The 16,126-nt window shown below is 37.2% G+C and overlaps 1 protein-coding gene across 1 annotated transcript in view; it reads left to right on the top strand.

Annotated features, from left to right (window-relative positions):
- The first annotated feature begins 34 nt into the window (after nucleotides 1–34).
- Nucleotides 35–16,126, top strand: part of smoc1 (SPARC related modular calcium binding 1) — a 61,016-nt gene continuing 44,924 nt past the window's right edge. Inside the window, exon 1 of the mRNA XM_080512839.1 lies at nucleotides 35–349. Coding sequence (XP_080368965.1) covers nucleotides 248–349 — 102 coding nt within the window. The 5' untranslated portion in view covers nucleotides 35–247. The remainder of the gene's footprint in view (nucleotides 350–16,126) is intronic.

Here is a 16,126-nt window from a genome sequence, read left to right as displayed (position 1 = left end):
AGCCCCCCCCGCCCCCCCCGCCGCCCCCCCCCGCCCCCACCTCTGCAGCGCGTCACCACGGCTCCTGTCACGCGCGGCACTATGTGAACAGACACCGTCGGTCGTCACATAAAGGAAACTCTCTGGACCGTCTTTTTTTTATTCTTTATTATTATTCTTTATTTTTTACATTTTGGACCTGTTGATCTGCGGACGCGCGCCGCGCGCTCTCGCGACCTGCGCGCTCTGCGCCCACCGCCGCTCCACTATGTTGGTGTCCACCCTCCTCCTCGTCACCTTCTCCTCCTGCCTCGCGCCGCTGCTGCTCTGCTACCTGCCGCAAGTGTCCGCGCAGAAGCCCGGTCCGAGGGTGAGTGACCCCCCCCCAACCCCCCCACACACACCCCCCCCTAAACCGCCTCCCGCTGCGCCACCGTGCCTTGTCAGCCTCCTCCAGGGGCGTCCAGATGTTGGGATCCCCCACACATCTGCTGAAGGGGCTTCAGTCCCACCTGAGCTTCAGTCCCAGACGAGTTTTTTCACCGCGACGCGCCTCCAATGACAGGAAAGCAGCGATTTACGCTCGTTGCGTAAATCAGGTGCGTAAAAAAAATAAAAGAGAGGAAAAGAGAGAAGCAGCAGAGTTCAGTTGTTTTAAAGCAAATCAATTAGATTAATTAATGAAACGTTTAACTACGTCCTTGTTAAGATGGTTCTACTGGGAAGAAAAAATGGATTTAAAAGTATGAAACTTAACAAAATACTCAGTTCTGTTGTGACAAACTTCAGGAAACACGAGTTTGTCTGAAAAAATACAGTAAATGATGGTTTTCTTATTGGATTTACATTAAATTACTGGTTTTAATCGTCATCGGCGCCGACAGGGAGGAAACTGTGTAAATGTGTAAATGTTCAACCATCTATAGATTTAAAATTGCAAGACGTTTTGCACATTTCATTAATATGATTTATAATCTATCAATATTCAGGATAGTGAGGAAAATGGCTGCAGAATTGGGTTTCCTGTACTTTACTGTGTTAAATTCAACAGGATGTATGATGGGGTCAAGAAAAGATCAAGAAACAAAACATTTCATATCATAAATCAGTTTTAAACTAACCATCATTCCACTTATATCACGGTTTCCTCCATAATAAAACACCAAATGCTGCCATTTGCCATCCGTCCCTTTATAAATATCCCCGGAGAAGTGAGATCCAACAATATTTGCGAAAAATCAAACATGAATGACGAGACGAACCAAAAGAGTGAAATGTTCTTTAAAAAACTACCAGTTACTATGATTAGAAGTATTTGAATTCACATTTCAACCTTTTGCTCCAGTAGCTTTGGTCTTGAAACAGAATTCCTGCTTTATATGCAAGTTTGGTCACTTCAGTGAGACTTTTATTGTGAAATAATATTAAGTTCATCTTAAAATATCACTTTGATGTCCAGCGGTCAGAACCGGGTATCTTATCATTATTATAGAGTATTTTTATCATAAAACCATAGTTGATTATGCTTTGGTACTAGTTGGTGGAGCTCAATGGGAAGGTTGCAGGTTTGATTCTGAATGCTGAAGTGTCCTTGAGCAAGACGCTGAAAACCAAAACTGCTCCTAAACGACGACTCAGCATTTTGCACGGCAGCGGCTGCTGGGATTACTCAAGTACTTCTACCTGTTGGGAGTATTTTACAAGTCGTACTTCACACAGTTACTCGCCTGCAGTTCAGTGATTCTATTCTCATAGTTCTATAGAAATATAGATATATAGAAGCGTTTTGATCTGCTTCTGAGCCTCTCAGGTGACATTTCATATTTCATGTCGTTATGTTGAGTTCTTCTCCTCCTCCTACCCCCCCCCCCCCTCCTCCTCCTCCTCCTCCTCCCCCCTCCCCCTCCTCCTCCTCCTCCTCCTCCTCCCTGAGCGCCGGTGGTTTCAGACCCGGCGATGCAGGCAGGAGGCGTCACGGTAATATTTGTGGTGAGGAGGAGGAAGATGACTCACCAGGGGGTGAATATTATAATTCCTTCTCACATACTTGGACTGTTTCGCAACAAACCTTCAAACTCTTTACCCGGAACGCCGAGGAGGAGGAGGAGGAGGAGGAGGAGGGGGAGGGGGGGGAGGAGGAGGGGGGGGGAGGAGGTGCTTTTAACTGGCAGTAGGATTCCTTCCTCAGTTTGCGGGACTTTTGAGAAACGACAGGAAAAAAAAGTGATTTATTGGATTTTTCTGGTTTCTGATGTTGTGACGCACACACACACACACACACACACACACACACGCACACACACACACACACACACACACACACACACACACACACACACACACACACACGGCGCATGACGTGCAAAACAAAGAACAAATGAGTTGCACAACATTCAGTAAACAATCGGAGCATCTTCCTCTAATTTATTTCTATTGGACTACCCCCCCCCCCCTCCTCTGCTGCCCCCCCCCCCCCCCCCCCCGACTCTCTGCTGCTTTTTCTTAAAATTTGGATTATTATCTTCACAAAGAGGCTCTTAAAATCAAAACGACATTAGAAAGCAGTGTAATAATGTAATAACATTTTAGACTCATTATGTAATAACGCCACGTCCTGGAAGAAACTTTTCTAACAACTTGTTGTAAAATGCGGGTTAAAAGATTAAATGCACTCAGTGGGACTTTACAATCTGCTTTAATTCACAATCTGCTTTAATTTCTTCTAGAAGAAAGAAACGTCTGGTTGGTTTGTAACTTTAAAAACGGCAGGTGATCTAAAACGTTCTACCTGATTCCGATCCTGAGTTCTACCGTCGCTATCGTGACGAGACGTGAGACTTCTGGTGAATCTGAACCTTTTCTCATCATTAAACATGAAACATTTGTTACATAATTCACCAAATTGTTACTGTTTCTGAAAAATGAGAGTGGAAAACCGCCATCTTGTAATAACTGTTCTAATTTGTAACAACTTGCGGCAGATTGTTACAAAATTGTTACAAAGTGCAGTTTTGTTACATAATGAGCTGAAAATGTATTACGTTGTTACGTAATGTGGTGCAAATAGCGAAACATCAAATAATAGTTTGATTTTAAAAAAATTCCAACTAAAAGTGTTTTGTGCTCAAGGTTCTTTATGTAATGAAGTCATTTGTCGACAAGGTATTTTATTTTGAAAATACAGGAAACTGCTGATTGGACTAAAAATGGAGGAAAATTAGTGAGATAAGAGTCTGAATCTGCAGCAGTTAGACTTTTAAAAAGAAAAGGCATTAAAGGGAAATAAATTGTGTGTGTGTGTGTGTGTGTGTGTGTGTGTGTGTGTGTGTGTGTGTGTGTGTGTGTAAAAGATGATGCAGGTGCTCACAAAGGGATGAACAAATGAGGAACTGAACTCTTCAAATGAGAGAAACTTTAAAAATCAATACTTTTCCACTTTAAATGTTCCATAAACTTTCCCCTGGTAATCTTGTCTTTACAAAAAATGTATTTCCCTCCATAAAAACCCTCCTATCCACCTGGTGCAGAGCTGCCATGAGCAGCCAGACCTGTAGGGGGCAGTGTGACGAGACGCATGAAGCCTTGATAGCCAATCAGAATCCTGGAAAAAAAAAAAAAAACACGACGTCACGAATGGTGACGTAAATCTCCAACGACATCGTTTTGTTTAATTCTTTTATTAAAACCTTTTAATCTGTCAAACTCTTTCCTTTTACAATCAAAACATCAAAATGTGGATTATTAGAAGAGTTTTGATTGAAGTTGTCGACATAAGAGTTTCACTAAAAATGTTGAGAGAATTCGTCTTTTTAAAAATGCTTCTTCATTTCCTTGTTTAAACGATGACTCAGCGTTATGCAACACTCAATCTGCAGGATGTGAAAAGTGTCAAGTTACTCTGATGAGGATTATTTTCCCAAAGATTTAAAGATCTTGATTAAAGCTCTTTAATTTAATAACAGGAGCATCAATTTGCAGTAAATTTTAGAAAACGTAAGAACATTAATAAGCTGTGTTTTGGTTCATATCAAGGTTAAACGTGTTTTTCGGCTCCAGTTCAACTGGATTTGCAGAAAAAAAAAGTATTTTTTAGTAATAAAAGTATAAAAACAGCTGATCTACCCTGAAGCGACGCAGAAATTGATGCTTTACTTGTTAAATACACAAGAAAACGTCCTGTTTGTTCTAAAAAATTTGATTTCCTCCTGAAATAGGACTTTTAAATGTTTTGTGTTTAGGTTTTTATTAAGAAAACTGCAGTTTCTTACTTTAACTCACTTTATACCGTCTGTAACTTAAGTTAAAAAAAAAAAACTTGTAATTTTGTAAGCCGATGAGAAGAACAGTTAAATATTCAGGTAAATCAGGACTTCTGTGGTTTTGATTTGAGGTTTGAAGGAATGTGAAATATTCCAGTGATGTGCTGCGACGAGCTTTGATGCAGAAGATCTGTGAACTCAAGAGAATCGCCTTGATAAGGGATGAGACGTCTAACTGTTATCATTTATCTATTTTATTTTATTTATTTTAACTGTTACTATTGATCTATTTTATTTTATTTATTTAACTTATTCCTTTTAACTTAATCGTCTGGCCTCGATAAGGGATGAGACACTTAACTCATTTATTTATTTATTTATATTTATTTAACTGTTACTATTTATCTATTTTTATTTTATTTATTTTAACTGTTACTATTTATCTATTTTTATTTTATTTATTTAACTTATTATTTATTCTAACTTAATCGTCTGGCCTCAATAAGGGATGAGCCATTTATTTTAACTATTATTATTATTTATCTATTTTTATTTTAGTTATTTAACTGTTATTATTTATATTTTTTTATTTGATTTATTTAACTGTTATTTATTTTAACTTAATCGTCTGGCTAAGGGATGACCCGTTTATTTTAACTGTTATTATTTATTTCTTTTTATTATATTTATTTAACTGTTAATCTATTTTTATTTTATTTATTTAACTGTTATTTATATATTTTTATTTTATTTATTTAACTGTTATTATTTATATTTTTTATTTTATTTATTTAACTGTTATTTATTTTCACTTAATCGTCTGGCTAAGGGATGATCCATTTATTTAAACTATAATAATATATTTATTTTTATTATATTTATTTAACTTTTATTTATTCTAACTTAATCGTCTGGCTAAGAGGTGAGACATTTATTTTAACTATCATTATTTATTTATTTTTATTATATTTATTTAACTGTTATTTATCTATTTTTATTTTATTTATTTAACTTGTATTTATTCTAACTTAATCGTCTGGCCTCGATAAAGGATGATCCATTTATTTTAACTATTATTAATTAATTTATTTTTATTATATTTATTTAACTGCTATTATTTATTCTAACTTAACCGTCTGGCCTCGATAAAGGATGAGACATTTATTTTAACTGACGATCATTAAAAAAATAAATAAATTAATGTTTTATTCACATGTAATGAAGCCAAACTGTTGAAGACAACAGACAATGTATTATCTAATTATACGGCATAAATAATAAACAGTAACATTACAGAGTGTTTTGGTCACTTAACTTATTTATTTATTTATTTTTATTTATTTAACTGTTACTATTTATCTATTTTTATTTTATTTATTTAACTGTTATTTATTTTAACTTAATCGTCTGGCCTCAATAAGAGATGAGACATTTATTTTAACTATTATTTATTTCTTTTTATTATATTTATTTAACTGTTATTATTTATTTTAACTTAATCGTCTGGCTAAGGGATGATCCATTTATTTTAACTATTTTTATTTATTTATTTTTATACTTATTTAACTGTTATTTATTTTAACTTAATCATCTGGCTAAGTGATGAGCCATTTATTTTAACTGTTATTTATCTATTTTTATTTTATTTATTTAACTTATTATTTATTCTAACTTAATCGTCTGGCCTCAATAAGAGATGAGTCATTTATTTTAACTATTTTTATTTATTTATTTTTATACTTATTTAACTGTTATTTATTTTAACTCAATCATCTGGCTAAGTGATGAGCCATTTATTTTAACTATTATTATTATTTATCTATTTTTATTTTATTTATTTAACTGTTATTATTTATCTATTTTTATTTTAGTTATTTAACTGTTATTTATTTTAACTTAATCGTCTGGCTAAGGGATGACCCGTTTATTTTAACTGTTATTATTTATTTCTTTTTATTATATTTATTTAACTGTTATTTATCTATTTTTTATTTTATTTATTTAACTGTTATTTATTCTAACTTAATCGTCTGGCTAAGAGGTGAGCCATTTATTTTAACTATCATTATTTATTTATTTTTATTATATTTATTTAACTGTTATTTATCTATTTTTATTTTATTTATTTAACTTGTATTTATTCTAACTTAACCGTCTGGCCTCGATAAGGGATGAGACATTTATTTTAACTGACGATCATTAAAAAATAAATAAATTAATGTTTTATTCACATGTAATGAAGCCAAACTGTTGAAGACAACAGACAATGTATTATCTAATTATACGGCATAAATAATAAACAGTAACATTACAGAGTGTTTTGGTCTTTGTGGGATAAACAACAAAGAGCGGAGGAACGAGGTCGTCAGTGTTTCTGTGAGGAGACGTCATGAAGTCCAAACCGTTTCTAGTAAATGTCCCGACTCGCGGCTCCGCAGACGTTTCTGATTAAAGCAACAACAACAAAAAAAACAAAAAACAAAAATCCCTGAAAACTGCTGATGAAGTTTGTGGGTTTATTTTTGGTTGTTTTTGTGTTTGGTTGTGCAGTGACGTGACGTGATTTCCCAAACCGACGCATCAACATGGATATTAATGGTTTTATTGGTGCGAACGAGACACGAACAACAACTTCAGAAGGAAACAATCGTGACTTTTGCTAAAACTGCGACCTCACGAGAGAAAAAACCCAAACTAAAGAGACTGATCAGCCACAACACTAGAACCGCTTCGTTTGTTTGTTAACGTCTGATTTAGAAGCTAAAAATAGTCCGGAATAAGGAAAGTGGCTAAATTTGGAAAGACGCCAGGTAACCTCAAAATGACGCATTTGTTTATTGTTTATTTATGTTCAGACTCTTTGACTTTGCAACAAGTGAAAAACGCAAAACTTTAACTGTTGCTTCCACTGCACGTTTATACAAGGACCTCTGGAGACGCAACTTTTTGAAAACTCTACAGAAAACGCTAATTTATTGAAAAAGTTCAGGCAGTTCTGTGCAAATTTATTTATATATATTTTTTTTAAAGTATGCATTTTCACTTGAAATGTTTAGTTCACAGGAAAATTTGTGGAAAATTATATTATATTATGTTATAGTATATTATATTATGTTATGTTATGTTATAGTGTATTTTATTATGTTATAGTATATTATGTTATGTTATAGTGTATTTTATTATGTTATAGTATATTATATTATGTTATATTATAGTATAGTATATTATATTATGTTATAGTATATTATGTTATGTTATATTATAGTATAGTATATTATATTATGTTATAGTATATTATGTTATGTTATAGTATATTATATTATGTTATATTATAGTATAGTATATTATGTTATAGTATATTATGTTATGTTATAGTATATTATATTATGTTATATTATAGTATATTATATTATATTATGTTATAGTATATTATGTTATGTTATAGTATATTATATTATGTTATATTATAGTATAGCATATTATGTTATAGTATATTATGTTATGTTATAGTATATTATATTATGTTATATTATAGTATAGTATATTATATTATGTTATAGTATATTATGTTATGTTATAGTATATTATATTATGTTATATTATAGTATAGTATATTATGTTATGTTATAGTATATTATATTATCTTATAATATATTATGTTATGTTATATAATATTATATATACACATCTCACACATTTGTCATTATATCAGCACGTGCAAAAGAGATATTGAAAAACTAATCAGGATCTCAAAGCCAGAAAAATCAGTGAAACAATAAAAGTGAACAAACTGTTGCTTCTGATTGAAACTGAAACGTCAATATCATAGAGATGATTTTAATATTTAACGGTGAAATCTTGTTCAAAATACACAAAACTGAAGAATACAAGCTTTTCAAGGTTTCTCCTTTTAATCTCGCCTAAAAGCAGCTGAGGGAACCGAGACGAGGAATCCGGGTTTCTCCCGCCGCCCCGCTCGTGTTCCAGCGGACCCCGGCACGTGGTTTCCAGGGCGACCCCGCCAGCGACCAATCAAATTGCTTGCACATGTCGATTCCCGCCGACGACTCTGTGATCAGCAGAAAAACGCATTTCATGCTCAATTTGGGGGATTTTCTAATCAGTGTAATGAAAAACAGAGGATCGCCTCTCGTTGTGCACCACTCTGTACCTTCCAGGGGGGGGGGGGGGGGGGGCAGACTGGGGAGGGGGGGGGCGTCCCACCTGGTGGAGGAGCAGATCACCTCCTGCTCCGCCTCTGATTTATGATTTATGATCATTCAATAAACTATAGACCTCAAACATACAAGTGACTGTGTGTGTGTGTGTGTGTGTGTGTGTGTGTGTGTGTGTGTGTGTGTGTGTGTGTGTGTGTGTATACTGTATATAAGGCGACGTCAGGCACAAACAATCAAAGTAACAGTATCTTTTATTTCTCCTTTTTTTAAAAATCTCTTTATTTTGAAAGGCACAATTTTTCACGTTCAGTATTTTTAACCGTTCCGTCATTAAAGGCCACAAAGAGTCTCGGTTTGTAAAAAGCTGATTTTATTCTTGTTGGGATTTTACTTTGGAATTCTTTTACCTGCACTGATATATAGACTTTACGCTCTCATACTTTGGACTTTATATGAACACACTTGAAAACCGCCGCCGCTTAGAAATCACGACTTTCTCTGCCGACCGACTGAGGAATTGGATTTATTAGGCGTCACACTGTGAAATACGGACTTGTTTCTGAAAATTGTTTACACCGGCAACGTTTTCAAAAAACGACGCCCATTTCCACGGAAATGTCAGAAACGCTAAACGCGACGTAGTTAGCACTGTTGTTTCTGTAATGAAACCACACAAACAAACAACACGATGTAAACACATCAACAACGGGAGATTCTGGTGGACGGACGAGGAAGTGAGATTGTTATTACGGTGACTGTCAAAATAAAAGGACCAAGTGACAGGGAGTTAAGCCACATCAATGTCCACACGCTGTTTTCACGGTCTGCTGATCCAAAATTTAAAAAAAAAAGTGAATAATTCACAAATGAGTCCAAAAAACTGTGCAATTTAATCGATTGACAGCTTGAATGACTCCAGGACAAGAAGCCTGAAGCACATAAGAGGAGCGGGGGGGAAATAGGACACAGCAGGAGTAAATCAGGGGCAAGAGAAAACAGTTTCAAGACAATCCAGCCCACGGCAGCCAGTTTACCTGATGTGGAGCAGCTCTTTTATTTTCTGCGCCCTATTTTTTTTTTTTTAACAACACGGTTTTAAGTAAAGATCGTTAAATTAAACAGTTTATGGATTTCCTGAGAACTGGAACAAGAGCGAGCCATCACCTCGTAACTCTGCGGTTCGCGTCCGTTTCCTCCATTTCTCACGACGATGAATGGCGCGGCGAGTCCGTACGTCTGTGGATGCGTTGGGTTTTTGTTGCATTGTTTGTTTATTTGTTTGTTTGTTGTTGTGCCCAAAGGGGATAACGAGCCGGTCACACGTCAGCGTGGCTGGAATGGATCCATGTGAAAAGACAAAGAAAAAGAAAAGAGGCTTTTCCTTGCCATGCGCTCCGTAATCACCTCCACATTGTGTGTGTGTGTGTGTGTGTGTGTGTGTGTGTGTGTGTGTGTGTGTGTGTGTGTGGTGTTAAGGCTTCGAGCAGTTAACACTTTCACTGCCGACGGAATTTGGCTCGTGCGTGACGGTCACTGATGCCACCTTAAAAAAGTAATCTGATTACTGATTCAACCTTTAAAAAGTAACTTAGTTACTTTACTGATCACTGGTTGTCGTAAGAATACAAGTGAGTCTTTAGTTACTTTCAGCAGCCGATGACAACACCGCCCCGCCACCGACTCAGCATTAAAAAAGCAAATGTGTTTTGCTAAAATCTCCCCAAAAAGGGGCGGAGCTTCCTGTCAATATATCTTTTTAATCAGGAAAATGACAAAAATAGTGTAAAATCTCTCTCGCTGTGATCTTGTTAAAACGATATTTGTAATGTTTTTTACTTCCTATTCTTTTGCGTCACCTGAACGCACCGTGAGAGCGAGCTGGTCTGTGATTGGCCGAGAGTGGAGAAGGGGGCGGGGTCAGGGGAGCAGCGGCCCAACAAAGCGGCTTTGCTGACAAAAAACTCGTCTTGTTTCAATCGTCTTCCTTTGTTTTTTTTAGATAAACTCAAAGTTTCACATTAAAAGCTCAGTTTCTCCTCATTCCTGTCCTTCGTCATCTTATTTACAATTCCCGTGAAGGTAAATAACTGGACGTCTGTCAACATTTCTAGAAGACGGAGACGAAGATGAGGAGCACACCAGTGATGCTCCTCCTCCTCCTCCCTCTCCTCCTCCTCCTCCTCCTCCGCTGCCGAACGCATTTGTTTTTTATTTCCTCACATTTGGATGAAAGGCAGCGGTGTGGACTCCTGAACCTTGTTTGGACGGAACATTTCCAGCGCTGCCGTGCTTTATTGTTCCAGTACTACTGTTACCACCGCAGCTAAACGTGTTTATGGAGCCTCTTCCCCCCGTGAGGATCCGATTAAAAGTGAAAATGTCACCGACTGAGACTCACTGGGACTGATTCTGAATGGAGGCAAGTCAGGGGGGAGACTTTTCCTTTTACCTGGAGACAAATGTCCACTTCTACTCATTTCCTGCTAAATAAGTAGATTTCAGACATTTCAGACAGTTGTGTCGTTTCCTTGAAACATACTGGAGGAAGATATCATGATGCTAAACTAAAGGAAAGAGCAACATGAGGGAGGAAGTTAAATTAGAAGAAGAAGGAGGAGAAGGAGAAGAAGAAGAAGATCAAAGGATCTGTTGAACATACTGGAGGAAGTTATTATGATCGAGAGCTCAACTAAAGGAAAGAGCAACATGAAGGATGAAGTTAAATTAGAAGAAGAGGAAGAAGAAGAGGAAGGAGGAGAAGAAGGAGAAGAAGAAGTAGAAGATCAAAGGATCTGTTGGACATACTGGAGGAAGTTATGATCGAGAGCTAAAATAAAGGAACGAGCAACATGTTCCTACAAGAAGTTAAATTAGGAGAAGAAGGAGAAGGAGAAGGAGAAGAAGAAGAAGAAGGAGAAAGAGAAGAAGAAGAAGAAGAAGAAGGAGGGGAGATCAAAGGATCTGTTGGACATACTGGAGAAGTTATGATCGAGAGCTAAAATAAGGGAAAGAGCAACATGTTCCTACAGGAAGTTAAATTAGAAGAAGGAGAAGAAGGAGAAGAAGAAGAAGAAGGAGAAGAAGAAGAAGGAGGGGAGATCAAAGGATCTGTTGGACATACTGGAGAAGTTATGATCGAGAGCTAAAATAAGGGAAAGAGCAACATGTTCCTACAGGAAGTTAAATTAGAAGAAGGAGAAGAAGGAGAAGAAGAAGAAGGAGGATGAGGGGAGATCAAATGAGGCAATGTCTGTTGCCATGGAGACGCCCCCCGGCTCTGTGATGTCGCTCCCTGACGGGCTTGACGTTGTCGTTTAGACTTTCAAACACGAGGAAGACGTTTATTTCTGGAATCGTTTTGTCTTTTATCGTCTGTCGATGAACTTCAGATGAGTTCTTTGCTTGTTTACGACATTTTGACATGTTTGGGTTTTAATTTTCCCCCAACATTGATTCGAGGTCGTCGTCGGGAAACTTTTGAACGAGTTCTGGACAGATTTTCCAACAGCTTTTTGACACATTTGAAACCAGTTTTGCACTTTTCTTATATATATTGGATCAGATTTTTGGTTTATTTAGGACTTTTCTTTATTGGTTTTACTCAAATTTCTGGTCATTTGAGATCCATTTTTTTTTTTTTTAGTTTTAGTTTTAAACTACTTCCAGGCTAGTTTTTTTTTTTTGGCATTTATTAAACTCTTTTCTTTCTTTTTGATTTCTTTTGGACAGTTTCATGCTGATTTCTTGATATTTGTGTTAAAACGTTTGTCTGTAACGTTTAGATCTTAAAATAGCTTTGGATTGATTTCTAACACATGTGAGAGCAGTTCTGTTTTTCTTTTTGATATTTTTGGATGTTTATGATACAATTTGATGAGATTTACACTGAAGTCTGTATCTCGGAATCCAGTATTTGGCACAAACCTACGACCAGTTTCTTTGGCTTATTTGACACAAGCTCGGTTTTGGTCATGGACAATTCTTTCGACAGTTTGTTGGAATATTCCAGACCAGTTTTGGACGAGGTAGTTGGTCAAATTAAAACTCAGTCTGGATTGAGTCAAGCGTCAGACGTGTTTTCGACCAACATGGACACTAATCAATGATTCTACGTTCATTTTGGAGCCAAAACGTTTCAGGAAACTGTAAAGAAACAGCTGGAGACGTCGACTCGGCTTCCAAATAATGTCAGTGAACTTGATTAAAGCTGATTAAAACAAATGAGCTTTTTATGCAGAATTGAAGGTTCAGGTTTGCAGCTTTGGACTTTAAATGCAAAGTAGTTGGACACTTTTAACATGTATTGTGGTTTAAAGCAAAAACAGCAGGGAAATATACAGCGATTTAATTAAACCGAGGAGAAAATGTACAATATTCATACATCAAGTGGTTCCTATTCTTTGTCTACATCCTGGTTTTTTTGTGGCTTTATTCTCATGAAAACACAATAAAGTGAGTGATGATGTTTTGTACAAATTCTCCAAATGAAAAGTAGCCGTGAAATCATTTCCGACGTGTCTCTTGGTTTTTTCCTTCTGGACCTTGAACGTGGCCAGGTCAGTGACTTCCTTCAGTTTGTACGAAGTTAAAGCGAGCCGCTGGCTGTACTCTGTGTACAATCCACCGTTTTTACTTGTAATCTTGAAATCTGGCGATAAGTTGATCTCAGGAAGAAAATCAAGCATTTAAAGCACAAATATGACATAAACATTAACTGGCGTTTGTTGTTATCGTCCATCTATTTACAAACAGCCGTCGTTCACAACGGCGGCGTTTCAGAAAAGTTGCGTTTCCACGGAGACGGAGACGTTTTCATTAAAAAGTTGGATTTTCAGCGACTTGTGAAGGGAATTCAGAATCCAGGGTATGTTGGGCTTTTCTATTTTTTCTATTAAAAAAAAAAATAAATACAAAAAGTGCATTTATTTAAATAAAAATGATAAATAAAATTAAATAAAAAAAAAAAATCCAGGGTGCAGCAGGAATATTCTGCAAAGACCTCATTCTGTTCATTCTACTGCTCGTATAATACTCAAACTGTATTAAAAACAACAAACAAACTTGTTTTGTTTTAACTTGAAGCATCAAGCACAAGTTAAATTAACTCATTTTAATGGCAAAAAAGGAAAGTATTTCTTCTTTTAACTTGTTTTTTTTCATATTCCAGCATAAAACTAAATATCTGTGTGTATCTCCTCCTTCACTGGAACAGATAAAGTAAATACACACGGAAACGCCGCTGCTACGAGACACAATCAGATTTCAGTAATCTAATTACTGCACTTTGCCGGTTCAGAAGTCGTCCAACTGTCAAATATCTAAAACACACAAATAATCTGCCCTTGAGTTTTTTATTTTTAAACATTTCATCCAGTTGAGGCTCTGCAGCCTTTTCCTCCGTCGTGACTCGGGGTTGTTGACACTCGGCTGCTGGACTCACTTCTTCCTGCCTTTTAATAGAACTCGTTTTTTCTTTTTTAAACGGACTTTATGTGCGGGAGAAGAACTCCCAGTCGTGAATTAGAAGAAGCCCGGATGACGTGCCGGCGTCTCTGGTTCCACGTCTGCAGGAGAAGAGAGGCGGTGGGAGGCCGTGACTCAGACCTGTGGGTAACAAGTGTTTATTTCCACTTAGCAGGCAGTGATTTAATGCTGCGTTGTGGCGGCGGAGGTGGACGCCGGGTCCATTAGTGCTGCGCCGGGGGAGGGCGGGTCGGCGGGCGGGCGGCGAGGCCGGGCGGAGGGGCGGAGGGACGGACGGACGGAGGGACGCCGCTCTGGATCGCGATTGAACCGATTCCACAGTTGATAAAAGAAACACAGCGCTTTTATTTACATCCCCGGAACTCTGGAGAAGCTTTACGAGAGGAGACGAGTCACAGCTTGGACTCTGAGAGAAAATCCCCGGTTCGAGTCCACGTAGGGTCACGTTCACTACACCAGGCTTCAGGGCCTGTAGTTCACCTGCCAGGCCTGGAGGGGCGCTGTGACTCACCAAACACACCAGAAACACAGAAGAAGACAGAGCACATAGAAGTGGATTCCTTCTCATAAACCTCGATATAATTCTAGTTCTATAGGTCTATGGCCCTGCTCCTCCTGCTGCTAGCGTCAGTAGCTTCTACTTCTATAAGTCTATGGTCCTGCTCCTCCTGCTTCTAGTTCTACAGGTCTATGGCCCTGCTCCTCCTGCTGCTAGCGTCAGTAGCTTCTACTTCTATAAGTCTATGGTCCTGCTCCTCCTGCTTCTAGTTCTATAGGTCTATGGCCCCGCTCCTCCTGCTGCTAGCGTCAATAGCTTCTAGTTCTATAGGTCTATGGCCCCGCTCCTCCTGCTGCTAGCGTCAATAGCTTCTAGTTCTATAGGTCTATGGCCCTGCTCCTCCTGCTGCTAGCGTCAATAGCTTCTAGTTCTATAGGTCTATGGCCCTGCTCCTCCTGCTGCTGGGGGTTGGAGCCGGGGTTTTAGAATTTCCCCACTCTGGGACCCGTGTAAAAAAAAAAAAAAAACATTTTCACGCTTGCGTGTTCTCTCTCTCGTAATGTCATCATTCCCAATAAAATCCATCATAATATTTTACGATTTCGCCAAAAATATGATAATAATGTGTATTATTGGCTGCTTATGTAGCAGCATTAAAATATAATCCTTTAAAAAATGTAACAGAGTGACACAATAGTGTAATAATACATGAATAGCGACTGAATTTCTAAGCTATAACACTTTTTTTTACAGTTTTCTCATCCGGACTAGATATAATGTCATCAAACTGTTTAATTGAGGAAAAACAGAGTCACAGGTAAGATGTTATATAATGTGCTTTATTGCAGTTCAAATTGAAAGGTTTATTTGTGAAAACTGACAAATTGGAGCCACGTTTGTTATAAATTAGACACTAATATTGTATTTTAGATATTAATATTTACAACAATGGCTTTTAATGGCTTATAGTCGTCACTGTATTTCAGAATTTTCAGCTGGAATTATGATACGTGCAACTTTTCTAGTTTTCTACTTTCCCTACAGGTAATATTCTCAATAAATTGGGACATAATTAAGTTATTTGTGACTTTAAACAGTCATTTATAAGATTTGACCAGTGAAGTTGACCTTTCACTTTATAAACAATATATATAAACCTCATATATGATTACAGTGTTGTATAAATGTGAGGTTTTAGGGGTTAACGGCTCCAAACAGCCACTTTCTGCACAAACTTTGTGATTTAATGAGTCAGAAACTCCAAAACGAGAGGAAAAAAACCCAAAACCCAACGTTGATATAAAGCAGGTTCACGGTTTCTTTGTTGGTCTTCGGAGGAAGACGACACTTCCTCCCTCCGTCTGCTCTTCCTCACATCCTGATTAATTTCACTGTGAACGACGTGACGGCAGCTTTTCCTGCGTCTCGCTGCCAAAACCACGTTAAACTGTCTGTTTCCGCACAAACAAGAGCTTTTCTTCTGCTTTACGCTTGAACTTGTTGAACCGCTTCGAGAAAAACGTAATGAGACAATAGTTTTGACATATAAATATATATATATAGTTTTTCTGAACTTTCCCTCGTTACAAAACAAACAACAGCACCCACTAGTGGCCCCAACATGAAAAATTGATTTTTACGTTCTCTTCTTTTGATTTAATTTCCTTTTTTGGGGGGGGGTTTGTCTGTTTTTTTTTAACCTTGTTTTTGTCCGGCCAGCCGAAATA

Source organism: Blennius ocellaris, assembly GCF_963422515.1.
Source record: "Blennius ocellaris genome assembly, chromosome: 17".
In the NCBI taxonomy this organism is placed as follows: domain Eukaryota; kingdom Metazoa; phylum Chordata; class Actinopteri; order Blenniiformes; family Blenniidae; genus Blennius; species Blennius ocellaris.
Note: the sequence above shows the minus strand (reverse complement) of the source record. Positions and strands in the feature narration are given on the sequence as shown.